The sequence below is a fragment of the Trichoderma gamsii genome, assembly GCF_001481775.2.
Source record: "Trichoderma gamsii strain T6085 chromosome Unknown Scaffold_32.2, whole genome shotgun sequence".
In the NCBI taxonomy this organism is placed as follows: Eukaryota; Fungi; Ascomycota; class Sordariomycetes; order Hypocreales; family Hypocreaceae; genus Trichoderma; species Trichoderma gamsii.
Genome location: NW_020171369.1, coordinates 131,957 through 159,281, shown reverse-complemented (window position 1 = coordinate 159,281; position 27,325 = coordinate 131,957). Strand labels below are relative to the sequence as shown.

General features: G+C 48.2%; 7 protein-coding genes across 7 annotated transcripts; 3 read left to right on the top strand and 4 right to left on the bottom strand.

Annotated features, from left to right (window-relative positions):
- Positions 1-1,221: 1,221 nt before the first annotated feature.
- On the top strand, positions 1,222-5,214 carry TGAM01_v208058 (hypothetical protein; the record flags this gene model as incomplete). Its single annotated transcript, XM_024550238.1, has 4 exons — positions 1,222-1,830; positions 2,043-2,676; positions 2,739-3,351; positions 3,453-5,214. 4 exons carry the CDS (start codon positions 1,222-1,224, stop codon positions 5,212-5,214), a joined length of 3,618 nt encoding a protein of 1,205 aa, XP_024405008.1.
- Positions 5,215-6,195: 981 nt separating this feature from the next.
- Positions 6,196-8,490, bottom strand: TGAM01_v208057 (hypothetical protein; the record flags this gene model as incomplete). Its single annotated transcript, XM_018809231.1, has 3 exons — positions 6,196-7,826; positions 7,895-8,290; positions 8,346-8,490. The coding sequence occupies 3 exons, from the start codon at positions 8,488-8,490 to the stop codon at positions 6,196-6,198; spliced, it is 2,172 nt and encodes a 723-aa protein (XP_018657605.1).
- Positions 8,491-10,471: 1,981 nt separating this feature from the next.
- TGAM01_v208056 (shikimate kinase) lies at positions 10,472-11,062 on the bottom strand (the record flags this gene model as incomplete). Its single annotated transcript, XM_018809230.1, has 1 exon — positions 10,472-11,062. One exon carries the CDS (start codon positions 11,060-11,062, stop codon positions 10,472-10,474), a length of 591 nt encoding a protein of 196 aa, XP_018657604.1.
- A 968-nt stretch (positions 11,063-12,030) lies between these two features.
- TGAM01_v208055 (ATP-dependent RNA helicase DBP3) lies at positions 12,031-13,941 on the top strand (the record flags this gene model as incomplete). The annotated part of the gene is made up of 3 exons (XM_018809229.1): positions 12,031-13,551; positions 13,611-13,723; positions 13,788-13,941. 3 exons carry the CDS (start codon positions 12,031-12,033, stop codon positions 13,939-13,941), a joined length of 1,788 nt encoding a protein of 595 aa, XP_018657603.1.
- Positions 13,942-14,027: 86 nt separating this feature from the next.
- Positions 14,028-15,860, bottom strand: TGAM01_v208054 (oligosaccharidyl-lipid flippase family protein; the record flags this gene model as incomplete). The annotated part of the gene is made up of 1 exon (XM_018809228.1): positions 14,028-15,860. One exon carries the CDS (start codon positions 15,858-15,860, stop codon positions 14,028-14,030), a length of 1,833 nt encoding a protein of 610 aa, XP_018657602.1.
- Positions 15,861-18,633: 2,773 nt separating this feature from the next.
- On the top strand, positions 18,634-19,671 carry TGAM01_v208053 (hypothetical protein; the record flags this gene model as incomplete). Its single annotated transcript, XM_018809226.1, has 4 exons — positions 18,634-18,843; positions 18,899-19,067; positions 19,130-19,324; positions 19,382-19,671. 4 exons carry the CDS (start codon positions 18,634-18,636, stop codon positions 19,669-19,671), a joined length of 864 nt encoding a protein of 287 aa, XP_018657600.1.
- Positions 19,672-21,364: 1,693 nt separating this feature from the next.
- On the bottom strand, positions 21,365-22,578 carry TGAM01_v208052 (homoserine acetyltransferase family protein; the record flags this gene model as incomplete). Its single annotated transcript, XM_018809225.1, has 3 exons — positions 21,365-21,473; positions 21,542-21,773; positions 21,825-22,578. The coding sequence occupies 3 exons, from the start codon at positions 22,576-22,578 to the stop codon at positions 21,365-21,367; spliced, it is 1,095 nt and encodes a 364-aa protein (XP_018657599.1).
- Positions 22,579-27,325: the final 4,747 nt, after the last annotated feature.

Sequence of the window (27,325 nt, the reverse complement as noted above, 5' to 3'; positions counted from 1 at the left end):
GTTCTGAGCGTCTGAATCAAGTAACACAATATAGGTCTTAAAATCCTCGGCTCCTCTTTGAGATGGATTTTTCACAATCTTGATTTTGTTTGCAACAAAAAGTGGGCATATTCAGCCGCAGCCTTGCGCGAGACCAATAAGAAATTCGTTCGGTATGGTGCAATGCAGCTGCTGGTTCCAAAGAGGGAAGGTATTATTGTGATTATAGATAAGAGTAGATATTGTATATTATGATTACACTGCTGAACATTCCGGTAATTGTTTGCGTGTGTGAGAGAATGAGAGAGAGAAAGAAGAGAGAGAAAGAGAAGTAGAAACGAAGACTGACAGAAACGAAAAAGTATGGCACGACACGAAGTAGGGAAAAGGTTGACGAATGAACATTTTGGGGCTGTCTACGCTCTTTGTATTGAATGAGCAATGGAAGGATTGCCTAGAGCAGCCAAAAGGAAGATCTATTTGTAAAACAGTTATTGTGCTCGAGTGGTACCCTTGGGACGAGCACTCTATAGGAGTGATGGCTCAGTAATAGCTTTTTCATTGGCTGGAGACATCTTATTATTCCTACGACGGCTTGAGGCTGGAAACACGGTTTTTCCTCGCTTCTTTAAATCTATCTTCTTCTATATACAAACGAATGAAGCACTAGCTCATTGAATAGCAAGTAACGTAATGGTAAGTCTTGTAACAGCCAGCACAACGATATCGCTACATACATCACTACTATTAACGTGGCTTTCTACAAAATCCTTGTATGGAAAAGGATTTGCGGCCACTGCTGCTTATAGTACAAAGATTTCAACATTCCGCGTCAGCTCTCAATGGTAGAAGGAATATAAAACGCCATATAAGTATTATAGGTACATATAAGTTATAATCATATGAAAATTCCTTTTCGCATCTCTTCGTGCCTTCAGATTTCCCCCATTCTACTGTTACCAGTAATCTGTCCTTGAGAGTGAGCAGGCTGTAATTCGTACTTACCCCTCTTTCCTTCTTAGGCAAGCTGGTAGCTCTTCTAATAAATGCTACAATCCAGATACCTCAAAATGTATCTTACATGCAGCCGCAGTACCTAGGTACGTGCGTCCAATAGCTTTCGCGGATGCAACGTCGCCAATATCGATACTGCCGTGCTGAATTCTGCGCATCATAATTTCGTCTCGTAATGGTAACGCTTGCTCCTCTCGATGTTCATAACAAAAAACGTTGGCGAATATCATGGCTTCGGGAGATAGAGGTAGAAAAAGAGATTATCTACGAAACTCTTGGAGTATGGTGAAGCGATCTCTGTCATCATCTTCAGTAGCAAGAGAAGATCCCTCTACGACTTCGCAAACAAGCAACGCTTCACGCCTTGAGGTCCTGTCGAGGCCTTCTACACGCCCTCGCTCATCTCTATCTCCATCCTTATCGCCATCTATTAACTCCCAACTCTCGCTGAATCCCACAATTACAACTGAGCCACCAACAGTGCCCGATGCACCTAAATCGCCTCCGTCTCAACCGTCAAATCTCTGGAGTCGAGCGTTTCGCAATGCAGATGACACAACCAAGAAATGGCTCAAAGAACAAGGATTGGACCTCCAGTCTTCAGACGGAACGCAAGTCCAAGCTCAAATCAAAGAAGTGATGAGCCTCATGAAAAGCAAAGAGATTTCAGAAGATGTCAGCAAACCGCGGACAATCACAATCGCAAATCGCAAAATTATCGTTCGCGAATACCTCGCGGATGCTATTGGCTTTGTTACTATGGTCGGCGACGCAGCTATTGCTTTCGCTCCACCTCAAGCGAGTGCGCCGTGGGCTATTGCAAAAGCCGTCATGAAAGTATGTCAATTTTCTTGCTCCTCAAAGATGCTCTGCTGGGATCGGATGACCATATTGGCCAGGCTCATCTAGCCGCGTCATGCCATCTATTGAGATACAGCTTATTCATCTCGCCTCAGTATTTTATTAATCCATGTCTAGTCCAGCTATCTGGACCCAGTCTATCTACTTGGCCTAGATCATTAACCGGTTAGCTAACTGCTCAATACTAGATCCCAGTCAATAGTATTGAGCAGAAAGCTGCTCTTGTCGGCACAATCGAGTGGTTTATACGCATTACACGCAGAGGCCAAATCTACGAATCACTATACACGGCGGAGACGACAGATGAGGGAGTTTTATCGAACTTGCACAATGCCCTTGTCGAGCTATATACCGCTGCTACTGAGTTGTTTGCAAAATTTGATACCATGGCTAAAGGTGGCGCTTTCAAAGAGCTTTTGACAGCCGTCTTTAGTCCCAAATACGCTACAGATCTTGTCGCCAATGTAAACAAGAAGGAAGAAAACCTTGACAGGGAAGCCCGAAGTTGTGAAGCATCGCGCTCTGCTATATCATCTAAGGAGATGAGGACTCAAATAGACAATTTGGAGAACGAGTTGGCTCAGCTGTCTTCACCACTACTTCGGATAGATGATACTGTGTCAAGTATCTTCCAAAAGGTCAAGGCGGAAGAGCTAGAGAAGCTGATGGAATTTATCAGCTCAGAGATGTTTGGGAAAAGTCACGATAATGTTACACATTCAAGAGTGGAAAACACTGGAAATTGGCTGCTGGCAAACCAAGATTTCCGCGCTTGGCAAGATATACCCTCTTCTTCGGCTGTTTTCCTACTCAAGGGTGCTGGTACGTCTGTCTAAAAGTTCAAACTCCTAACGTGGCGGATAATACTTGGCTAACATTATCAGGCGGTACTGGCAAAACATATCTCACTTCCAGAGTGATTGATCATGTGAAAAGTAACTTGAAGAAATCGCCACATGACGAAGGGTTTGCATTTTTCTATTGTAATCGATCCGGATCTTCGATGCAGCAACCCATCGTCGTTCTAAGAAGCTTTGTTCGTCAGCTATCTGGTAAAGCTTTTGACGATTCTGATGAAATTCAAAGCAGTCTCGTTGAAAAATGCGCAGAGGCTAAAAAAAACGGGAGAGAATTGAGTTATGAGGACTGCGAAGAGCTCATCTTGAAATCCTTTGACGTCTATTCAAAAACGACAATCATTCTTGATGCTTTGGATGAGTCTGATATTGGGACGTACAACTTAGCAAAAGCTCTTATTCAAATGACAGAAAAGTCCAAAAAGCCGGTAAAAGTGTTTATATCGAGCCGACCAGATCGAGAATATTTAGAAGAAGTAATCAAGGACAAGTTTCTAATCACAGTGGACGCCAGCAATCAACACGATGACATTCAGAAATATCTGGAAGACAAGCTATACTCAACTAAGAGGTTTCAAGGGCGAGAAAAGGAGATACGAGATGAGATCAGGGGTATCTTCGAAACTAAAGGGAGCGGGATGTAAGTGGTTACCTACGTGCATACTTCAATTCCATTGATGTTGAAGACTAACATGAGAGATGCCGGACAAGGTTTCGGTGGGTTTATTTACAAGTCAAAAGCCTTGAAAAGTGTACTACGGATGATGCAGTGCATAACTGGACTCGAAAACTGCCACGCGACTTGACAGAAGCGTATAATCAACTATGGGACGTCATTGAAGAGCGTGACGAATCTGATGTCGCTTTAGCTGAGCGTGCTATTAAATGGGTGCTGTGTTCTACTGAGCCGCTCATATCAGAGCAGCTCTTGGAAGCCATCCAATATACAATCGAAGGATCTACGGTGGTGAAGAAAGGGAAACAGCCGCGGCAAGAAATCTTGTCACTTTGCCAGGATTTCTTGACGATTGATGAAAAACGAGGTGTATGGATGCTGCCGCATGCCTCGGTGGCGGAGTATTTTGAGTCAAGGGGCTGGACTGGTTGGAAGTGCGATGCGCTTGCTGCGAAGTTTTGCCTCGGATTTCTCGACGAATTCCAACCGAATGAGCTGTCTTACGGTACCTTTGCATATTACGTCAAAGACAACTGGCACAAGCACGTAACGCGATACGACAAATGGCTAGAATTGAAGGAAGAAAAAGCGGATCCAAGTGTTGCAACGGCTTTGAAGCGCTTTCTTGGATCGCCAAACGAGAGCAGCGACAGCTATCGGAAATGGGCCCAAAGTCACGAGTATGATTATCGCATACAACCTTCCAACATGGCTTTATTTGCGATGTGCAGATTCGGATTTTACCACACGTTGCGCGACTGGTGGCTGGAGGGCAAAATCACTCAGGAGATGGCCCTCCAAACAAATGGGTGGGGCGAAAACCCACTTGTGTTCGCGGCTGAGAGCGGTTGCGTGCCAATCTGCAGGCACTTGATGGGCTTGATTGATGCGATGCACCCCGATGCAGGGAGACACGCCGTGGCGCTGATCTCAGCAGTTTCCAGCAGGAATTACGACATCCTAAAGTTACTTGTGATGGAAGGGAATGCAGATGTCAATTTTGCAGATGGTCAAGAATCGACTGCTGCACAGTATGCTGCAATATTTCGCCCCGAGATGCTGCAATGGATGTTAGATCATAAACTCGTTAACCTAGAGAAAGAGAATGAGAGCGGCTATTGGGCTGGCAACGTTTTAATCGCAGCTGCAGGTTATGGAAACACTGAGTCAGTCCGAATTCTTGTCGGGGCCGGAGCAAATGTCAATGCCGCTGTGCGAAATGGCAAGTACGGGAGTGCCCTTGTCGCAGTGGCAGCGGAATGTGATTCTGAACGCCACGTGGAAATTGCAAATCTGCTCCTCGACAGCGGCGCTGATCCAAACCTGCCTTTGAGAGGTGGCGTATATGGCAGCGCGCTTGAGGCAGTGGTTCGTGTTCCCTGGGGCATGGGCACTAGAGAAGTAGAAAGCCGCAGAAAATTACAGTGTATGTTGCTTGAAGCTGGAGCGGATCCCACAGCCGTGTTTGATCGAGGCGAGCATGGAAGCGCAATGGCCGCTGCGGCATTCTTTGGATGGAAAGACTTGCTCAAGGCCATGATTGACCGTGTTGGGGCGGACAAGGCTATCCATGTCCTTCGCCAGAGCAGGCATCCCGATATACGTGAATTTCATAATGAGGAAGACGTTGAGCGTTGGAAAGACACGGCCGCATATCTGGCCAATGAAGTTGGCGCAAGTAAAGACGTTCTGCAAGGCATCGGCCTGTGGGATGTCGAGCCTGTGCATAATGAATCTGGACGGTCGGTGATTCGATTTGCTGAATATGGCGAGGAGAGGAATACTTCCAACGTTAAACTCCCAGTGACGGGTCGAATTGAAGAGTAAATGATGTGCCGGCTGATGCAAGCTATATTGAATCTCTCTGTATAAGTATACTCTTTTTTAAGGAGACATTATTTAACACCCTAATCTCATTATCTAACACCCTAGCTATAATATAATAAGGCAGCTATTCTGTATATTAATATATATATATATAACTAGTAAATATTATATATTTTAAAATAGCAGTAGTAGTAGTAATAGTAGTAGCAGTAGTAGTAGTAGCAGTAGTAGCAGTAGTAGTAGTAGTAGCAGTAGTAGTAGTAGTAGCAGTAGTAGTAGTAGTAGCAGGAGTAGTAGTAGTAGCAGTAGTAGCAGTAGTAGCAGTAGTAGCAGTAGTAGCAGCAGTAGCAGTAGTAGCAGCAGTAGCAGCAGTAGCAGCAGTAGCAATAATACTGGCAGCAGCCTACGCCTAAGCTGGAGGGTTAGATAATAGAATTAGGGTGCTGGATAACGTCTCCCCTTTTTTAGCTCCCAAGTGAAACAAGCGAGTCAAATTCATGTTCCCACTATGCAGTAGTCAGCGTGTCGCTCATTCTTGCAAACGGCTTGACTGCTTTGCGAAGGGTCTAATTGGTAGTGGCTCGTGATCTGCCCAGATTGAAGTACGCGGTCATGATATGGAAATATTGATTGACTAGCTAGGCATCATTCCTGGTGCCAGGTATACATTATCAGGATTGAATATCAATTGAACAACATTAAGAAGACAAAGAGGGTGACTTGAGGGGATCCAATGCCGATTTAAACATAAGCCACGTTGGTAGATTGTGAGAAGAAAACATGTCCCGAATACAAGAATCACTGTGGCGCATCCATAAGCATATCATTGCACACAAGAAGGCTCATAAATCTCTAGTAGTTCTTTATAGTTCATTATATTTATTGTATCTTGATTCTTAACATTTCAGTTTAATGACTTTCTCCCGTCGCAAACGCATATGTGAGTCAATGTAAAATCTGGATCCCTCGGAAACACAACTATTAGGCTGTCGTACGGAGACGATACCTTGCATTCCACAGCCCCGAGCGTTGTGAATCCCCAGTCTTGGGGCTTTCATTAACCATGGGCAGCTTCGGGTTGGCAGCAGGCCGCACATGAGCCTTCGGAGCTTTATACTTGATGCCACCGTTTGCACACTTGGCGTTGTTAAAGGCCGCGCCGGCAGCAGCCTTCCAGACCTCAGTGATATCCGTAACCATGGGCGCTGTCCAATAAAGCCGACAATCAGCATGTTCAACAACAAATTGCGCCGGAAGACCATCCTCCAGGTTCGTTCGGATTATCTGGTCTCGCACATTCATCGATCCCGCCGTGCTCCGCGCAATCGGCAGGCTCGAAACGTTTTGCAGCACCGCCTCGTTCGCTGCGTTGGTGCCAAGGAATGTTCCATCTTCGGCGAGCACGAAGACGTCGGTGAGCTGATAGATCTGCGAGCCCTTGACTCCGCCGACGCCCTGGATCGGGCCCTTTTTTGGCCGGCCACCGAAAGCAACAGACTTGACGCCTCCGTTGAGTCGGAGGGATTCGGATGCAATGGTGCAAGTCGAGGCGCAGGCACCGTCGTAGAGCAGGACAATGTTTTCCGGCAGGAATGGCTGAGAGAGATTTGCGCGGGTTCCGTATCCTGAAATCTCAAGGCCAAAGCCGAATGTGGTGTTTGTCGAGATGAGAGGATCGCTCCAGTTCCACCGCGTGAGAGCCGTGTAGGGTGTATCCTTGAACACTCTTGGCGCAAACTTGTCTGCAAAACTGGTAAAGGGCTTCTCTTTCTCGTTCAAGTCAAAGCGCCAATTCAGTTCCGTCAGATATGCCTCAATCTCCAGGAAACGGTTATCGGTGTAGGGATTCACGTGCTTGGAGGCGTTGCTGTAGACATGGGCCATGGTCTCAAACTCCGGGCTGAGCTTCCATCGCGAGAAGCCATCCGCTCGGATGTGAGGGAAGAGTTGGCCGTAAAGGTCGTAGCCCAGTCCTATGAGACCTCCACCGTTGCCCTGGAAATCGATAACGAGCTTCGTCTTCCCGGCGGTTACTGCTTCTGCAAAGAAGTTTTGGATAACGGCCTGAAATTGGATCGCGGAGCTGGGTTCAAAAGAGAGGAGAGAGAGGACGGCGACATCGTCAAAGCCCTCGCCTTCGAGAAAGTAGCCAGACACAGTACCGTCGTCAGTCGCCAGAACCGGCGCTGGGTATCCCGGGACCTGGCCCGACTGGGCTCCCGCGCTGATAGCAGCAAGAGGTTCCTCTCTGGGCTCGCCATCAATAGTGAGAACGCAAAGGTTACTGAAATAGGACGGGCCGTCCACGATGCCCGTGAAATTCGCCTTGACCGACGCGGTGTTCTCAAAGGTTGCGCTGGTTCCGTTGTTGAAGGTAAATGTCGTGTTTGGGCCCTGGTAGATGTATCGGACGCGGCCACCGCTCGAAAAGTAGCCTTTACTGCCTCCAGAAGCCGCTGTGAATCCTTTCGAGTAAAACATGGAGTTGTAGGCAGCATCTGCATCCTGATTGAAAGAGGCCGTTGTGACGGTGTCAAGGACGAACTTGGAGGCCTCGACCCCGTTGATCTTTGTGATTACGGGCGCTGTCTTTGGGTCCCTAATGACATCCTCTTTTGGTCGAATCAGCCACTGCCGATGAGTTTGTATAGGGCAGACTTGTTAACGACATGGCACTCACCATAGAGCTTAATCACGGGCAAATCCTTTCCATTCTCGCTGATTGATACAATGGGCTTCGGGCGTGTCCACTCAAATGCGATGGTCAACGCATCCGGATAAAACACAAAGTGCCCATCATGCGCCGGCCCCCAGACCCGAGCATAGAGATCCTCCTGAAACTCGTATTCGTTGGTATACTTGTCCGCCACGAGATCGGCCCTGACGCCGGCCAATGCCTTGAAGATGTCGTGAGGCGGGTAGAAGTAATCGGCGGGCGGGTCTGCCAGGTATGCCGAGTCCGACTGCCACTTCAGATACGGCTCCAAAGCGTCAATCAACTCGATGCCCGGTTCTTTGTGGAGGGGAATCGTGTTCAGGCACGCATGAGCGAGAGAGGCGGCCACAGTTGGTGTGGCTGGATGGTGTTAGTGGAGCTTGGTATCTTCATCTAATGTGCTCCGAAGACTCACCAGTGGCTCCAATCTGAGCGGCCCATAAGCTGCTGACTTGGGCGCATGGCTCGACAGTGTCACTTTTTGAGGCCTCTTTGGTAGTTGGAGTTGAAGCTGCTAGCACCACGGCCACATTAGCCCCTAAAGCTAAGAAAGACCGCATCTTCAATGCAGTTATTCCAATTTAACAAAGCAAAAGCTCGGATCTGCTTTCACGCAGAATGGGCGAGCGGCCCGGGTACACGGCCTGGCTTTATACAACATTGAAAAGCCGGCGCTGCTGCTCACACAGGCAAGTCATGTCAATGTTCACTAATATCGGGCAAGCTCGATAAGGCATTTGCCTGGATAGAATCAGCTCATCTATCAAAAGTGCCTTGAGGGATCAGTCCGATCGGCGCAGTTTGATGGGACAGCTTCCAAGTATCCGGCATCAAAAGGTCGCTACGGAGGCACTAGTCCGATCTTTTGAAAGTCGAATATAGAAGGTGGTAAGTATATGTATAAATAGACAGGGGTAGAATATGTAAAGTTCCACTATAGGAATAGTCAGTCGGCCATGAATCAAGCCGGCCGCTGTTTGTTTAAAGTTGGAGAATAGGCATACTGATAAGCATTCGCTACTTTTCGCCATGCTCACCTTGATGTGAGGACATGCAAGGCAAGTTGCGCAATTGTGGGATTGGTAACGTATTATAAACTGAACCGCAAGGTTACATGGAGAATTGATCAATGCATTGAATGTACCTCCTGCTGCCATATATGGTATGACTGGATTGATAGCCGGCAAAGATTACACTGAGCGCGGGGTGCAACGAGCAGACAACAGTGGATCAAGTACACGATCTGGCGGCTGTTTTGTTTATTCCCAGGAACAGAATCGCCAAATCCGGCAACCGCGTCAGAATTCTAGCCTGCGAATCGCAAAAGCGCCATACGAGGGATCGTGGGTATATGCGGTCTGCATCCTTCTCCTGGTTCTGGTTGACCCGGATGCCACAAAAATAGATGGCTTCATGGACTACTTCCCGTCTCTAGTCCGTCGCTATGTCGAGCTCGAGTATATCTGGGCTAGGCGTGGCCAACATTTGCACCAAAGTCTTTAACCCAATGATCAGGGGAAATGCTGCGTATTACAGAAGACAGTCCAGCAGATACTTGCTTATACCGGACACTTCGTTGCGAACAAATAGGGCACAGTCCGATGAACTTCCTCTCCCAAGCTATCGAGGGCTGTTCGATGGTCGTTCTATTCGCGATTCCGTTTATAACCTTTGTCCTTGGCTTTAACAGTTTTATCGTTAGTATCAGAGTGCCTGTTCTTATAACATTTCGATATGTTGAGGTTCAATCTTTCCCCATCAGGTTGATTATCACTAAATGTGTTGTGAAACCAGTTAATGGCCTTGGTGTCTGCCATGAAGGCTACCTTGTCAATTGTAAAGCTTTTGTCCTGGAGTGCCAACGTTTCTGTGCCATAAATCATCTCCACGTCACTTTCAATGCTCCTACGAACAGAGTCAAGAATATGCTGATTAAACATATGTCGCAGGACAGGCCATGGCTCTCGTCACCACACTTTATATCATCATGCTGCGTCTAATTAGGTGAACGAGCTCTCCTCTTCTATGTAGACATTGAATCTAATGCGCCCACTTGCCGAATCAGAATAGATGGAGCAAGAGTCTTATGCAGATATATCGAGTCGTATTACCTCTTGTTTCTTTAAAAAAAAAACAGGACGGAAATAAAAGTACGGCAAAGTAGCAAGTTAACACTACAATAGGCATCTGCCCATTTTGACATTGGCAATTTCTACCATGTAAATCCGATGGCATCGGGTAGTTTTGTGATACACAATATGCATTCTTAATTGAGATCTGTTGCCAGAAGCACCATCACCTGTTCCATACCGATTTCGGAGTGGATCTGGATTGCTCTCGTAGCTCAGTTGGTTAGAGCTTCGTACTAATAATTCAGCTTCGGCCGAAATCTTGGTAATGCGGAGGCCGCAGGTTCAAGCCCTGCCGAGAGCAGCAACTTCTTCACTTCAGTGGAGATATTTTTCTTTTAACAAGATTTGTTTTTCTTTTTGTGTCGCTGTCTTCCTACTGTCGCTTCCCATGTATGAGTTGCGGTATCTTCTAATTCGACCTTGACGCCTGCTGAATATTCTCTCTAATGATTTGCAACACACTCTCAGCACATTCCTCTGCCGTCCTGTCTTTGGTATAGATGGTGTACTTTGCGAGTCGCTTGTTGCTTGGATGCTCCAGAAAGTGTTTGTTGAGATCCAGTTTGTGATTTCTCCGAGCCTCCGTAATCTTCAAGGCTTCCTCCACATCCTCACACGGCATCAACAAGATAACGTTCGGATAGGGTTTCATCAAAGCCTCAATCTTTTCCAACTCTTCTGGATTCTCATATACCGAATGTCCGGCTCCGAAATCAATTACCTTGCCGTAAAACTCGTCGCCCTCCTTGTTAGCGGTTTGCAAGATGTGTGAAACGGCCTGGAATTCGAAGATTTTCCAATGTTGGTAAAATGGCCACAAGCCCTGTTCTTTGTATATCTTTTCTGCAAAGGCTTTATCGTAGCCAAATGGTGGGTAGAGCTCATCGCGGTGGCGATCAATGCTATACAGCTCCTTTGCGAGAGTCGTGGCGATGATTTTGCCGATTGTAGACTTGCCGGACCCCTCTGGGCCGATCAAGATGATGCTTTCAGCACTCATTATAACGCGTAATGGTTTATGAGACCTTTTGTTTGACACAATTCGCTTCTTCTTAAATATTTGTTCGGAACTGAGTTGCCGGGCTTGTAGAGGTTTATAAGTGAGTCATAACTCACCGACAAAAGTTCGCGGCCTTTACTTAACCCCACCGGCTCTCTGCGCCCTGGCGAAGATTAGCTTGTTCGTTTTTCATGTGTTCGGTATAGATTGCTTGTGCAACTGCATTTCTTAGCTCTCTATTGGCTACATCTACGGACAGGCGTTGGATATGACGCATCATATAATCTGTCGCGAGATCCCAAGACTCAGTCGAAGCGGTGACCCCGCTTACACCAATCGAGAGAGTTCTGTAACCACTTTGGGTGTGATAAGGTGTAGCGAACGATATACATATAAGCCCAGTGTTATTATTTTATCTAATATATGCTATAGTTGGGTATCTTGTAGTTGATGATGCTTCGTTATAAAGTGATAGAGAAAATTGAACTTTTGTTACCTGGAGTCATCGTCATGATTCGAGCCAGATATATGCGTAAGGGCTTTTTTTCCCTCTTCAAATACCTTGCCTTATGACGGGCGCCAACCTGTGTTTTCTCACATCACAGCCGTTAGCAAAGCACCACTCTTCTTGTTACCGTGGTGTTCGCTCTGTGCAAGCATCGCAATTAACATCTCTTCAATCTTACAGACCGACTGCTCTGCCTGTTTGGGACGAAGCCCAAGGTGACAAATCGACGCTAAGATTTCTCAGCGGGGCCGCCACAGCCTGGAGTTCATTGGTGGGGCGCGATATTGCTATCGATAAAGATTTTTTTCCTGGCATCTCGCCTCTTCTCGTTTTTCATTGCGACCCGAGACCCACCATTTTCCATTTGCGCAGAGTCGATCAGTCTTTCTCGTCGCAACAACCAAGACGCACGATTGATCCTAAGCTGCCAATTGCTATAAGACTGACTCAATTACACACAATGGCCGCGACAAAGCATCTCCTCGCTGAGGGCGACGACAGCGTTGCCGAGAACCGCCCGATCAAGAAGTCCAAGGTCGACTCCAGCGACGATGCTGAGAAGGCCCGCTTGAAGAAGGAGAAGAAGGACAAGAAGAAGGAGAAGAAAGACAAGAAGGAGAAGAAGAAGAAGTCAGAAGAAGAAGAAAATACCGAGGAGCCTGTAGAGAAGAAGAAGTCGAAAAAGGACAAGAAAGAGAAAAAGGCCAAGAAGTCTCAAGATGAGGACGCAACTGAAGAACAGCCCGAAAGCATGGACGTTGACGAGAAGCCCGTCGAAGACAAGAAACAATCCAAGAAGGATCGCAAATCCAAGAAGGAGACCAACGGCAATGCCTCCGAGGAAGCCTCCAACGGCAGCAGTTACGTCCAGACCATGAGCCTCTCCAACGTCGCCCAATCCGAAATCGACGAGTACCTGTCCAAGAACGAGATTGTCATTACAGACCCCAACAACGTCACCGACAAGCTCCGACCCATCACCGAATTCCACCACCTCCCCTCAACCAACCTCCTCGAGAAGAAGCCTTCTCCCTTTGCCAACTACAAAGCTCCCACTCCCATTCAGGCTGCCTCATGGCCATCTACTCTTTCTGGCCGTGATGTGGTTGGTGTGGCCGAGACAGGCTCCGGCAAGACCATGGCTTTCACTCTTCCCTGTGTAGAGGCCATTTCCACCATTGGAAAGAAGGGCATCAAGGCGGTTGTTGTGTCACCTACCCGCGAGTTGGCCATGCAGACATATGAGCAGATGAGTGGAGTTGCTGCTCTGCTGAGACTCAAGTGCGTCTGTCTCTATGGTGGTGCTTCAAAAGACGACCAGCGAGCGCTTCTCCAGAGGGGCGCCGACATCATCGTGGCCACTCCCGGTCGATTGAAGGACTTCATGTCTGACGGAACTGTCGATTTGAGCGGCTGCAAATTCGCCGTCTTGGACGAGGCCGATCGTATGCTGGACAAGGGTTTCGAAGAGGACATCAAGCTGATTCTTGGCTCCTGCCCTCCCCGAGAGGAGCGCCAAACGCTCATGTTCACTGCTACCTGGCCGTTCTCCGTCCAGAGCCTGGCATCCAGTTTCATGGTTAACCCAGTCAAGATCACCATTGGATCTCGCGGCAAGGAGACTGAGAACGGCTCAGTAGAGCTGCAGGCCAACACCCGTATTACACAAAAGGTCGAGGTTGTGGACCCCAGAGACAAGGAATTCAGACTCTTGCAAATCATCAAGCAGCATCACCAGGGCAAGCAAAAGGATGACCGAATTCTGGTCTTTTGCTTGTACAAGAAGGAGGCCACTCGTATCGAGGGCTTCCTTGGCCGTAAGGGCGTTCGCGTGGCTGGTATTCACGGAGATTTGAAGCAGGAGCAGCGAACCAGAAGCTTGGAGGCTTTCAAGTCTGGCAACACACCAGTTCTGGTTGCTACAGATGTGGCTGCTCGAGGATTGGATATTCCCGAGGTCAAGCTTGTCATCAATGTTACAGTAAGTTATGGGTCTAATGCAAAGATCTATAATGTTCTTCTCTAACTCACTCTCCACAGTTCCCTCTCACTATCGAGGATTACGTCCACCGTATTGGGCGAACTGGCCGAGCCGGCAAGACAGGCGAGGCCATTACCATGTTCACCATCCAAGACAAGGCGCACTCTGGATCGTAAGTAGTCAATTCAACCGCTGGTGCACTTTAAGAACAGAAAAAGCTAATGAGTCCGAAATAGTCTCATCAACATCCTCAAGGGTGCCAACCAGCCTGTCCCCGACGAGCTGATGAAGTTTGGCACTGTCGTCAAGAAGAAGACTCACGACATGTACGGCGGCTTCTTCAAGGACGTGGATCCGAACCAGAAGTCGACAAAAATTACTTTTGATTAGATTATAGCATGGGTATATCGGTAAAGGGAAAATGGGTCTTTTTTGTTTTACTCTCGTCTGTTTTTTTTTTTCGTCTTATTTCGTTACTACTCGCGCTTACTTGCTCTGCGACCTCGGATGGACTGAAAGCATTCGAAGAGAAACTTTCGCTCTAGAGATACACTACAGCACCAAAATGTTAGACGATTGTGTATATTAAAAGCAGATAGAGGCATAGCATGTAGAGATGTGTTGACATACATTAAAAGCAGTAATGGAATGGCAAAGCCAATAATCTTGATCAGGGTCTCAAGTGGCCGCTCTTGGCCAGCTTCGTGAAATTTCAGCTGCCGTAAGAGGACCAGCGTTGACAGCGATACGGCGATTGGAGTTGTGGGATATAGCGACGAGGGTGCAAAGTCTAGACCATGAGATTTAAAGAATTCGTTGATGAAAGCGCCGCTCCAGATGATTCGACAGAGCATGTTGATGCTGTTGGCGTAGACGAGGCCTATGGCACCAAGCGAAAGGACGCGCATAAAGAGGAAAGCTGAAGCGGCAAAGACGGCTGAGAAGATGCCCATCCAGAATGATTGGCGGTGCACCTGGGCCTCGGAGGCGACCGAGGCAACAAAAGCCTCTGTGATTCCATTGAGTCCCATGAAGGGGATGTAGAAACAGTAGGTGCTAAGAACTTGGCCAGCCCCTGATCCAGTCCAGAGTTTACCTGCTACGATGGATAGAAGCGCCGGAGCCGCAAAAGGTCCAATGCTGACAATGATGGCTGATAAAAGAATGTACAGACGCAAGATTGTGTGTAAGTTCTGTCTCGCCTCCTTGACTGACGAAGAGGGCTGCGACGAAGACTGGCCATTGCCAGCAGAGGGTGAAGATAAAAGGCGAGAAAAGTAGCTGCGGCTGCTCTCTTCGACGGGTTGGAAGAGAAGGCGGGCGAGAAGACTACCGTAGTTGTTTGCCAAAGCATACACGCCTTGGGCTTCAGGGTTAGAGAAGAGCGAAATGAGAAAGGTGTCGCCTTGTGTGAGAAGATGCTTCACCACACTTTGGGCCATCATGCTTCCCGCGAGATTGACTGTCGGCTTGTAGAAGTACGATAGCAGAAAAACGACATTCTGGTTGGAAGCCAGTTGCTTGGGCAGAAGTGAGAATCCAGTCTTGGCCGCAAGGCGGTATCCTGAGACAAAATATACGACAAGCAGGGAAACACCGTATGAGAGCTGGCCAAGAGCAAAGGGAAGAACGCCGATATCCCGACCACTTCGGGACGCCCAGACAGCGGATCCAAAGACTACAGCGCAGCGAAGGAACGTGGCGATAGACTCTGCAGTTGCACGAGTGCCAAACTGAAGACGCGTCTGCATCAGGACGAAACAAGGCTCGGACATGAGCTCAACCATGGCAGCAATTCCGTAGAGCCAGAGGGACTCAACTAGCCAGGGTGTCTGAAGCGTGTCGACAGAGGCAGATGCGAGATACATCCATCCTAAAGCGACGCTGACGATGCTGCCCAGCCCAACGGCGAGATACCCCAGGTTCACCACTGCTTGTCCCTCTTGCCGTGCAGCTGCAGCAGCATCATCTTCAGTCTCATCGTCCTTGGCGTTTGCTGCTCCAGCAATGCCCTGGCGCTGAATGGCTACACGCAAGCTCTCACGGGCGAAAAACAGAACCGAGAGATAGAATACTTCGAGCTGTGTAGAGAGGGCCAGAAGAGGAGCAGTGAGGAAACGAAGCAGCAGCTGGTTGGCGACGAAGGTGACGAGACGCGATGCGACTTGGAGGATGATGAGCAGGGAGGCGCCTTTGATGACGGACGGGCTAGACGTTTGAGGCTGAGCTGGAGGGCTGTTGGCGGTGTTGTTTTTGGTTTTGGGCTTGTCTATGGGGGGTTGAGCACCCTCGTCCTTTGGAGGCGCCATCATGAGCTCATGGATGCGTGATGTGAACTTGAAAGCGATGCTGATGCTGAGATCGAGACTGATACTAAATATCACACGTGGAGCTTTTGGAGGTTGAGCTGGCCCGTGCCTTGCGGGCTGCCGGCATTAGCGGTACGTTTAGTGGGTTTAGTGGGTGGGAGCTGAATTCTAGGGAGGGCGGCCACTGATGTACAGAGTTGATGGCTTCTACCCTGGATATCATGAGAACGGCGGGTAAATGAATGGGTTTGGATTGGAATAATGAAGGTTGTCTCATATAATTTTCCATATATAAGAAGAATTGATCATGATAGAGTATAGCGTATTTATATGTAAGAGATGGGTTTAATCAGATCAATCTATGCTGAAATGAACTTTCATTCGATTGCCAAGAGTCATTTCATTATCATTCAGTGGCTTTTTGAATAACAAGTTCCACGTCGCCATACAATTCTTTTAGTTCCAAACGTAGCAATGAAGCTAATTCCAACTTGAGGGCTCTAGAGCTCGTAACGATGGCAGCAATTGAGAACGGGATAAATCTATATATAGTACATAGGTATGTTCGCATGCCTAAAGTCATTGGATTGTATCGGCAAATCTCCACTGCTGCCCGCACTTAGCCCTTGTTGCTTTCGATATAGCCAATAAAGACTAGCAAATATTGCCAATGCGGCCTGGGATTTGGACTAATGAGAAGCTATTCGATCATTGTTACCTCAAATGGAAAGTTCATTCTGCTTTTCAGGCGCACATATAAGCCATAGTTCGGAATGCATGGCGTAGGCATGTGCCTACATGTATGTAAATGCGAGCTGCCAGGCCCGGGGATACAGCCAGGTTATCTGGGACATGGCAGTTATTTTACCGTGGTTACTACATAGAACAGTAGTCTACGAGTCAGTAACTCATAAATCTCACAATGGCGTTCAGTTATTATTCTACAACTGGCGCTTTTTATATCTCTAGGAGTGTCGGCTGAACAACAGTGCTTTCCGTGCAGGGTTTGTGTACGAGGATGAAAAGATCCTTTCGCCCTGATTGACCATCCTTGTCAAGTACTATATTGCTATGTATACAATTTTGACGTATGGGGTTATTGGCTACATTAAAAGCAACGCTATTTCGCTTGGCCATGCTCGCAACTTACATAAAGGCACACTCTATGGCCAGCCATTCGATCTCTTGCCGTTCGAAACTCAAACATGTAATTATAATACATAATGAACGAGACATTTTCAACACATTATACTCCTCAGCAATCTTCGGCGTTTGTCGACGATGACAGTCGCTGGGAAGCTGTGAAATCGCGCAACGTCAAGGCAGATGGTCTCTTTGTCTACGCTGTGCGAAGCACTGGCGTATATTCCCGCCCTACCTGCAAAGCGCGCCTCGCCCATCGATTCAATACCGCCTTCTTCAAAACAAGTATCGAAGCCCAAAGTGCAGGATACCGACCGTGTAAGCGCTGTCATCCTGAAAATAGTGCTCCTATGCCGGAAGATATCGGGATGGCCAAGATACGTGCATTCATGAAGACACGACCCCTTACGGCGATGATGGAGAAGGATGGGACAATCGCAATGCTGAGTCTAAGTCAGATGGCTCGGCAGGCTGGGCTATCAAAATGGCATTTTCACCGCGAGTTTAAAAAGTGTTTTGGAGTGACACCGGTCGAATATCTCAGGGTAGAGAAGAAAGCAGCGAGACTTGCGATTTCAGAAAAAGAGCAAGATGAGAGCCTGTTGCCTAGAGGGGGATCTCACATCAAAAAAGGTAGGCCGTGCTTCCTTTCCCTTTTTTGGGACTAAAAATCACTTTTGGTGGTTGGAGATTGTTTATTAGTGGCGCACATAGGAGCTGACAAGCCATAGAGCATTCAGATGAACTCGACACGACGGGAGAGTAAATATCTGTGTTCTAATCGGGTGCAGAAATTACTCTTCACGTTGAACGCGTAATCAGGAAGTGAATAGCCAAGATGACGCAATTGGAATGGACAAAACAGGAGTTTTTAATCACGAACCTATATATATAATTAAAGAAAGGCTTATAGACACGATTAAAGCCAACAAGATAGACGAGACATATAATTCTACTAATTAAGCATCTATTACGATATGAATTGCAGCGTCAATGCTGTATTCCCTTTTTTCTTTTGGCTCTGAGCATGATAACCGTTCTTCACACCAATCATCAAGGACGTTTTATGTAATTGATGAAAAAAAGCAATGGAGACGTCCAATGAGATGAAACCAGAGCGGCCAAGCCGCAGCGGAGACAACGCATTGCGAACATTTTCCCCGACTTTTAATATAGAAATAGTATTACAATATGTTGGGTTTTCTTTATCGAGCCGCAGGTAATTCAATTATCTAATGAAATAGCGATTTGGGCAATGAAATGTCGAGGCTCTTCCGAACAAACCCGCGGCATCCCGAAGTGCTACCCCGTCCGTTGTACATGTATAGACTTCAGACGCATACCCCGCAACTCGTTTTCGTTTGCTATTCCACAAATCTCCAATGAACAATAGAAAACCTTGAAAACTTCCAAGTTATGACGATTTGCGTGACTTTGGCCGCGGAAGCTCGTGAGGCGGTGTTTCTTCATCACATGTCGCGATGCTGCGAATATAAAAGGGCACGGAATGCCCTTTTATCGGTTTTTTTTTTCTTGCTCAAAAAACACTCAAGGCAATCATTTACAATCACCAATCTCGAAAACTATCTTATTATACATCTTGTAAAAGATTATACTCCATCAAGTAGCCATGGCTTCGGAATATACCATCAACGCTAGAAGTGCCGTTGCTGCTGTAGCTGCATCTGCTAAATCTTTCCGCATTTACTTCCAAGATACGCAGAATGGCATCCGCGAAGGAGTCTACAAAGATGGAGAGTGGAATGTTTCTGGCAAGGCCATCTTTTATGCCAGGCGACTCAGTCCTCTTTCCGCTGTTAGCTGGGACGGGGGAAGCCAGGTGAGATGAGACTCTGCCCTCCTACGCTATCTCAACCGTTGACAAATGGATGCAGATTCGAATCTACAGCATCTCTGAAAATGGGTTGCTTGAAGAGTGGTGCAACGGTAGTGGAGGGCAATGGGTTCCAGGCTATCTTACAAAGCTAAAGGTTCAAACGGCTCCAAACTCGTCTGTCGCTGCTGTCAACTGGGATGGACAGAATATTCGTGTGTACTGCCAAGGTAAGAATACAACAGATTGCTCAAAGTAAAAGGCAGAGTCCTCTCTAACATTGGAACAAAAGAATCCTCCAACACTATCCAAGAATACTGCGTCGGAGATCCTTGGAAGAAGGGTGCAACTCTTCCAGTCGCTGATGTAGGATCCAACCTTGCGGCTGTGTCGTGGACACAGAAGGGTAAACCACATCTACGAGTTTACTACCAAACTACAGATCTTTCCGTTCAGGAGCATTGCTATGACAATGGCTGGAGCAAGGGTAAGTTGAAGCACTGCATCGATTTCATGGTCGCATATTAACAGTAAGACATCTTAGGCGGCTTTAATCCTGGTGTCGCATTGAAGAACACTGCCATAGCTGCCACTGCGTGGAATGGCTCTGAGGTGCAGCTTCGTATCTATTTGCAAGATACCTATGGGCAATTGAGAGGTTACAAATGGTCTGGCTCGTGGGAGAAAACGGAGTTTAGTAGCCCTGTGCCAGTTGGTACCCACATGGTTGCGGTGAACTGGCACGATGGGCAGATTGTCAAAGTCTACTACCAGTCTGAGGATGGGACTATCTGGGAGGAGAGTGATGACGGTACGAAGAAACAGGTTGCGTAGATACTAGGTTCTAGTATCAATTAGCTCGCCTCATTTTAATCAGATAGCATAGCTATAAGAATGTACTACATCTCAGATCTCAGCGGCAATGGTATAGAGTTAGTCCATGGTTGTTTACTAATAAGCCATCTATATTCGCTTTCAAGCTTCAGAAGGAGACGAAGATCTGTCGATCGATCTCGTTTCTCCCTTTACAAACGGAAAATTTCAAGAGGTACCCTGTAATTACTGTCAGCGTTTTGCCGATCAACCGCTTCAAGTTCATTAAACACTAGTGGAGAAAGAAGCCGAAATACCATGCTGACAGAACATGGTAGGTGTCGGAGAATTTTGCGAGCCTCGGAAATGTCGGATCGAGATCACCTAATGCAGAAGGGATCACAACCATTCTAAAAACCAGAAAAGAAAAGTGATCATACAGACGAGTGCTCGGCTACCATCGCGAATTGCGTACCATATTTAGGCTCGTATAATATCAACGGTAACGTAATATTATGGGACACTTCAAATATGAGCTGAACCTCCCAGCCTACCGATATCACTCATACCCCTATCTTCATCAGCTCTATGAATTGTCATGACTCTTTCCCTCGGTAATCATCAAAGCACAAAAAGTTGAAGTGTGTTTCTCTATACTTCACCCGGCTACCAGTCATCTCAGCTCTTGAGAATCTTAAAGCCTACATCCACAAAGCCTACACCCCATATTTCCATGCACAGTAGGCAGCCTTACTCTTCTCTCCATTGCCTCCGTTGGTCGACGCGTGGCAACAGCTGAGATACAAAGCTGAGATTGGATCAGCTACTACTACTCAAGGCAGTCTTTCTCAAGGCCCACAATCTTACTCACAAAGACTAATCGTACGGCATGGCTAAGGATCTGACTCGCGTGTACGAATCAGTCTGCAGCTTATACTAGTTAAGCGTCTGTCGGCTACCACTCAAAACAAACCCGTCTTTTTTTGGCTACGATGTTTATTCTAGTGTTTTTTCACGAGGCTAAATTCGCTCTCCATCCCTATTCAACCCGAAGAGTCAGGGGTGATCTCCATGGAGAAAACGTGGCTGTCCCAAACGGTGATCCAACGGGAACGCTCCCGGAAGTTCTCTAGTCAACTTGTGGAGAGCTTGGAGAATAGCTAAATTAGCAAGCTTTACCTAGTTTTTGGTCGGATGGAGAGTGACCGGTCTGCCGGAACTGTGTCCTAGTATGCCGAGGACCGCCGCTTGTTAAGTGCGAGCGACCCAGTGTAAGATCAGAATTTTATACTGCTGCCTGTTGAGCGTACGGGGGCTGCGGGTAATGCTATTCCGGGGAATGGGGATGTGGCTGATCTAAGAAGCTTGGTTGGCTAGTTTGTTTGATGGAATCAGGCTTTTTTTGTATTGGAAGAGTCGAAGCATCAGACGAAATTTCAGTGATCCGCACCCTCGTCAGCCTTCATAGGTTAATGGCTGTCGCTGAGAAGAGGTGGGAAGTAGTGCAAAAGTAGTGCAAATCTAGTCCGACTAAAGAGAGCTGTTCCAAATTGACGGAACATTTTAGATTAGCTGTTGCCTTTAATGGCAAATCAGTAGATCAATAGATCAAAATTGCTGCTTGGAAGCATGTACAAGGTAACAGATGTGTTGTACTCCTCTTCAGGGGTGCAACAGAGATATTTTCGCTCGCTATACGTGTCATAGTGCTTTACTACGATAAATTACTGGCGTCCAGTTGCCACTTTTCATCTTCTAGGAAAGCCTTCAGACGGTCATCTAGCCACTTCAAGTCCTGTTTGCTCACGCCTGGACCGCCCGCCCTAAAACGACTCTCAATTAGTTTCTCTTGTGAATTTCATTCCGAGCTATTCGGTTCTCAAAAACGTACCAGTGACCCCAAATGGATGGGAATGGAATACACGCCCCAATACCTTTAGTCATGTTTTGTACCTCATATTCCGAATCCTCGGGAGGAAAGTATAGGTCAGTCTTGCCAGGTAGGACTAACGTTTTGGCCTTGATACTTCTCATGGCCAGCTCAAAGTCCTTATTATACGGTTCTTGATCTGAGCAATCTGCAGCTTGCCACGAATGAAGCATAGTAAGCAAGTTCTCAGGGTCTACATAGAAGTTAGTAAGTACAGCATTTCTAGCACAGCCATCAGACAAACTTTTGGAAAGAGCCCATGACTCCCAGAAATTGACCATAAAATCCTCAAGGTTCTTGTACCCCAATTCCGTCTCATACAAGGCAGAACGATAAAAGGCTTGACTAAATCCCCACCCTGCATATACTCGACCAAACGCCTTCAGCCCGGAAACTTTCTCTTCTTCAGTCCACACCCGGTACGTCTTAGCCAACTCACCAGCTGCGCTACCAGCCGATGAAGTCCCCTTAGCAGCAAGTAGTGCGCTCTTGACGCCTTCGAGAAAGACTTGGTTGTGCAGCGAAGTGCGAGCGCTTCCGCAGAAGGGAACGCCTAGATCCATAAAGTCGGGATATTGGGTCAGCCACTGGTAGGTCTGTCCAGCACCCATGCTCCAGCCCAAGACCATCCGTGCGTGCTGGATGCCTAGGCCCTCGGTTACAAGTCGGTATTGAGCTGTGACATTATCCTTCACAGTGATATTGGGAAACGGCTTGAGTGGGGACGCTCGAGGAATATTGGATGGACTACTGGACTGTCCATTCCCAAAAATGGCTGGGACGACGATGAAGTATCGACGGGGATCGAGTGCTTTGTCTTCGCCAATAAGCCATTCGTTGTCAGAGATTAGGCCGCTGAACCAAGAGGGGTAAATGATGGCAGGGGATGACGAATGGCCATAGGTCTTGTAGGCGATGAAGGCATTTGAAATGGTCTCGCCTGAGACGAGCTTGAAATCGCCCAGCTGAAAGGTCTTGTAGTCTAGTTCGCTACCCATGGTTGTTACTTCTAGCTGAGTCTGATATTGACAAATCTCAGGTATTGGTAGAGAACATCACGATGGAGCTGCGAGCAGATGCAGCTTTATTAGTTCGAATAGCGGCCGATGAATGCCGATTAAAGGCGCTGTGCATTCCGTTTCGTCATGATAAGACATCTTGACTGTGCATCGGGTCGGATAGTGAATGCTACCCCAATTGATAGAGTGAGGGGAAGCGCTTGAGGCGTTTGGACCGCACGTGATGCAGTGCGAGATGCATCTACTATCTGCTTGATAACAGCGCTATTAGTAAGTGATCTGCAACTCAATCGCTCTCGAATCTCAGGCCTTGATACAATAGACTGATAAAAGAAGTCGGCGATGATAACAACTGTGGTGGCATATACCGGTATCCTTCGATGGCTCTCCACATACATGCATGCAGATAGGCTCTACTTTGCCAGATAGCGGCTATGGTCTGAAACTCGAAGTTGATACTACTGACTCATTTGGTAGCCTTGATTGAATTTGATCTAGCGACTAATTTTGTCACTTTAAACCAAAGAATTCATTAACTTTCGAGACCTTTTGTTGACAGAATCTCTACGGCCAGTCAATGGTGATGATTCTCACTCAGCGTCAAAATTCCCGGTCGGTCCGTCCCGTCAGCAACCACTACAAGAATTCGACTGGCTTCAAGCGCTCACATCACATGAAGTGACCGATGTCCCGAGCCATAAGCTGACAGATTAAGTCTTTCTTACAGAGCTTATACCCCTATAACATTAGACTCTTCTCCATCCCAGAATCCAGCCTCTGCTCAATCTAGTGCTTCGTAGCGCGGGCCGAGTCGAGAGCCCGTGGCGGCGCCGCGCCTGATGGTGCTGACGATACAGGCCTCTTAGTGCCCAATGCAGCTTTCCTGCTGCTGCTACGCCGTAGTCGTACTGGTATTCCGCCTCTGCGGGTTGGTAGTGCCATCCTACGGCAATCTAGAAGGGCGGAATGGAACAATGAAACGTGGGATCCCTCGTCGATTTGCCTCTGCTCAAGACATTTGAACCCTGCTGAATAATGCTACTCAGGCAGGGGAGTTTCGGTGTTGTTGGCCGAGCAAGAAGACGCAAAAGAATGCGCGCATTAAGCAAGCCTGCTACTCCTACTCTGGGGTGACATGCGACGCCACACCACAGAATGGAAATGAATGTTTGAAACTGGCCATGGCAACAAGGTTGGACAAGTTTTGCTGTGAGTGTTTCGCTTTCGAGATGGTCGCCTCACCTCATAGTAGCCTCAAGCGTCTTAGTGCCAACTATGCGTTTATATCGAAGGTCTTTGTCCTAGAGGAGTGTCGAAGACTCAGCCTATGGACGATGGCTTGGGGGACGGGTTGGAGAAGAAAAAAGAGTGAGTGGGGTTAATATAATTTATACGGAGCCCTCCGCGTTGGATTCAGATGCTCGCAGACAGCGACGTGAATTGTGGTGTTGTCATTTCAATGTCCTCGGCATGGTGCTATTGGTGCAAATTGACTCCAAATGTTTACGTCGTATTTGTCGAGGCTTCCAATGATACCGTCATACTGCGTATCAAGAGGAGGGAGATCCAGAAAGGAGATGCAAACAAGCAATACACCGGCGTATGTGCTGCTGTTTCTCCGCAGTTCATGTCATCTGCAGGTCGTGTGAGTGGACCGCCGAGTAGCGGCCCTGGAGTTGATGAAGCGGGATGCAGCCAGAACCAGAAGTGGCCCGCATACTGGGGCGGATACACACCTCTTCCGTTTTTTTCTTTGAGCCGAATCCCAAGGGGCCAAGCTGCTGTAGGATTCCGAGGTGGGCACACCTTTATTAGGTGTTGAGTAGCCGTTTGATGAAGAGGAACTCGGGCTCGGCCAACGGGAGGGCACAAGGCTGTCATTGGCGAGTTCGATGAGAAACGAATTTCGAGACAATCTTACGCAGGCGTCTCTGGCACCTTGGCACGATGCTGTTGGCGGTGGCTGCGGAGCCCTGTCACCCACGATATATTGTCCAATTTCCTTGCCATGTGTACGAGATGCTGTGCACAGACGCCATGAGCTACTAATTTAGAGCAGAAATAGTCCATGAAGGTAGCTTTAATATACAAGAGCAGTAGTACGAGTACTTGTATGATAGTGGGAGGATACCCCCAGATATAGACCACGATGGTGATGGTGGCGATGCTCTGATGCACGGCGTAACGGGCAGGGGAGCTTGCATGGCAGGGCCTCTCTATCTGCTGCATCTGACAGTCAGCTTTTGACCGATCCATCACCATGGGATAATCTTCAACCGCTGAACTAGCCTCACTGTGGCCTAGCAAACTTGCTCTGTGCCATACCAGTACAATACCAGTAATCCTTGATCCGTAATCACTACTCGCGCAGCTCTACGAATCCAGTTCTGCATTCACACTTACACCACCAGCACAGAGCACTATTGGCTCTCTTATATCGGAGCAGCTAAAGGGGCGGGCTGGCGGGGAAGTCCCCTTTGGATGGAGTTTGATGGAGACAACCTGAGCTTTGGGGATGCGCCCCGGCCTCTGCAAAATGCAATGGAACACATACGAGCACTAGAGGCCAATTCCGCTACTAGCAGTAGGCCGAGGACAGAGGACATAGTGCTTCTTCTAGTGTGTTGTTAGTCCTGGCTCCCACGCAGGCCGTGATACCCACCTGCATGTGAAGCTGCCGCTAATACGCAAAACGCCACGTTCTGCTCCCGACAGCCACAGCACGGTAGATACGTAATAGTGCGGCCCGGTGTGAAATGAAGGGGATGCTGAGATTAAAGAAAATTTTTCTCTTGCCTTGCATTTGGGAATCCGAGGCGCGGTGGTCTGCGGATGTAGCCGGGCAGGAGTCTGGGCCAAGTCATTATACCAGTCCAGGTAGAACGTGCATCTAAGACAGCCGGCTGAAGATCCAATTGACCGGGCACATGTGAATACTACCCCGGTGCCATGTCTCTAGTGATGAGTAAAGTCGAAGCAGCCCATAGAATCCTTGCAATCCAGTACAGTGCATATAGAAGTAATGCTGTATACGAGTATCCGTACCTGGGCTCTTAATAGTCTGCGCGCCCGGACTGTTTAGAGCAGGTACTTTGCTGGGTGGCCTGACTCGAGATGCTTTGCTAGCGATCATTGGCGTCACGTTATCAAATTCTGCGATTCCTCAATACAGGGCTGACAACCGGTTACGCGCGGGCGACAGCGAGAAGAGCATGGATTCCCTTGACCCATGGCTGTCCTCGGCTGTCGTCCTTTCTGTCTCTCCGCTTCTGTCTGGAAATCACACATACTGTACATGTAAGGCACCAGTGAGCTATCGTTTCACCAGCCTTCTGTGACAGGATGGCTGCAAACACAACGGCTGTGTGGAGGACAAGGCCGGCACCAAGGAGGGCAGATCCGCGGTCGTCACATCCGCGATGCGCCAGTAGCAGCGCTTCTCGCTCCTAGGCCTTTTCACCCACCAGGGGCCGGTCTCTGAATAGCTGTCAGACAAGAAGATGAGCCGCTACCACTGGCTGTTCTACAGCCTTGCATCGCCACTCTTTGTACGAGCGTGATTTCATCCTCTTCCATGGCCCAGGCAACAAGTAAGCTAGGGCAGGGCGGCTGGAGAGCGAGACCCCGGAAAGCAGCTGATGGCCCATCCTGGTTGGCCGGCTGAATCGTCAACGCTGGACCGGTCCCTCCACGGAAGAGAGGCCACCCCACAAGCCGCCTGCTGGGCTCGCTGGTGCGGAGAGAACTTGGAAGTTGCTGCTCGGCCTGGCTGATTATTTGGAAGACATGTGTTTGATATTTCGTCCCATACTCGATAGAACGCCGCCGTCAATGCACGACTGCTGTCCGCGGCAGGCTTCCGTGGTGCCGGAATGGCCTGAGAATACTGCTAGTCCAGTTCCTGAAACGACAGCAGTTCGTGATGGACGCGTAGCCGAGAGTTTGCAACAGGAAAGCGACCTACAGCACACGCATGAACTACACGCTGAGCTCTGCATGTCTCACTCGCACACACACGTTTACTTGGTCACTGCAGGGCCCTCGCAAATAGGCACTGGCTGGACTTGGTTCCCTCATCGGGTAAAGAGGAACATGCCCAAAGAGCGAGCCCCGGGTGAACTGTGAACTGGCGCCAGGGGTCCCGCCAAAGAGCCTGCCTGCACCTATCAAAAACTTACGCAGCCCTTGTCTCCGGCCAATTGGGTTTTGGTCTGGCCTAGTGGCGTTGTGGCGTCTGGCCCAGCGAAATTGGGGCCCCGACTGGAGGGTCTGGAGGGTCTGGAGAGCAGCCATCGCCAAAATCACTTCCCCATACGGAGCTCACCACCAATCTTCATACATATTGGACATGGGGCCCCGTAGCGTCCCCATCAGGCCTCTCCATTTCCATCCAAGCACCACCAGCTCTCGTGTGCTATAGTCTGCTACCGACTCTTTCTTAGCGGAGGATGCGCTCTCGGTCCGGTTTTTTTCCCCAAGCTATCGGCTGTTCCAGTCCACGGCTGGCTTAGACACCATCCGTTGAAGCTTTTCTATTTTTCTCATTTATTTTCATTTGACAATCTCTTTCGACAGCAGCTATTGCTGCCACTTTACCCTTCACAACCAGTAAAGACGCCTTTTTGCCTCAGGAGCCTGTCCCTGCTGCCACTCGTTCTTTAGGAGCCACCCTCTTGGAAGCCACCCTGGTCGAGCTGCCAACACCGTCGCTTTTCCAGCCGAGAAA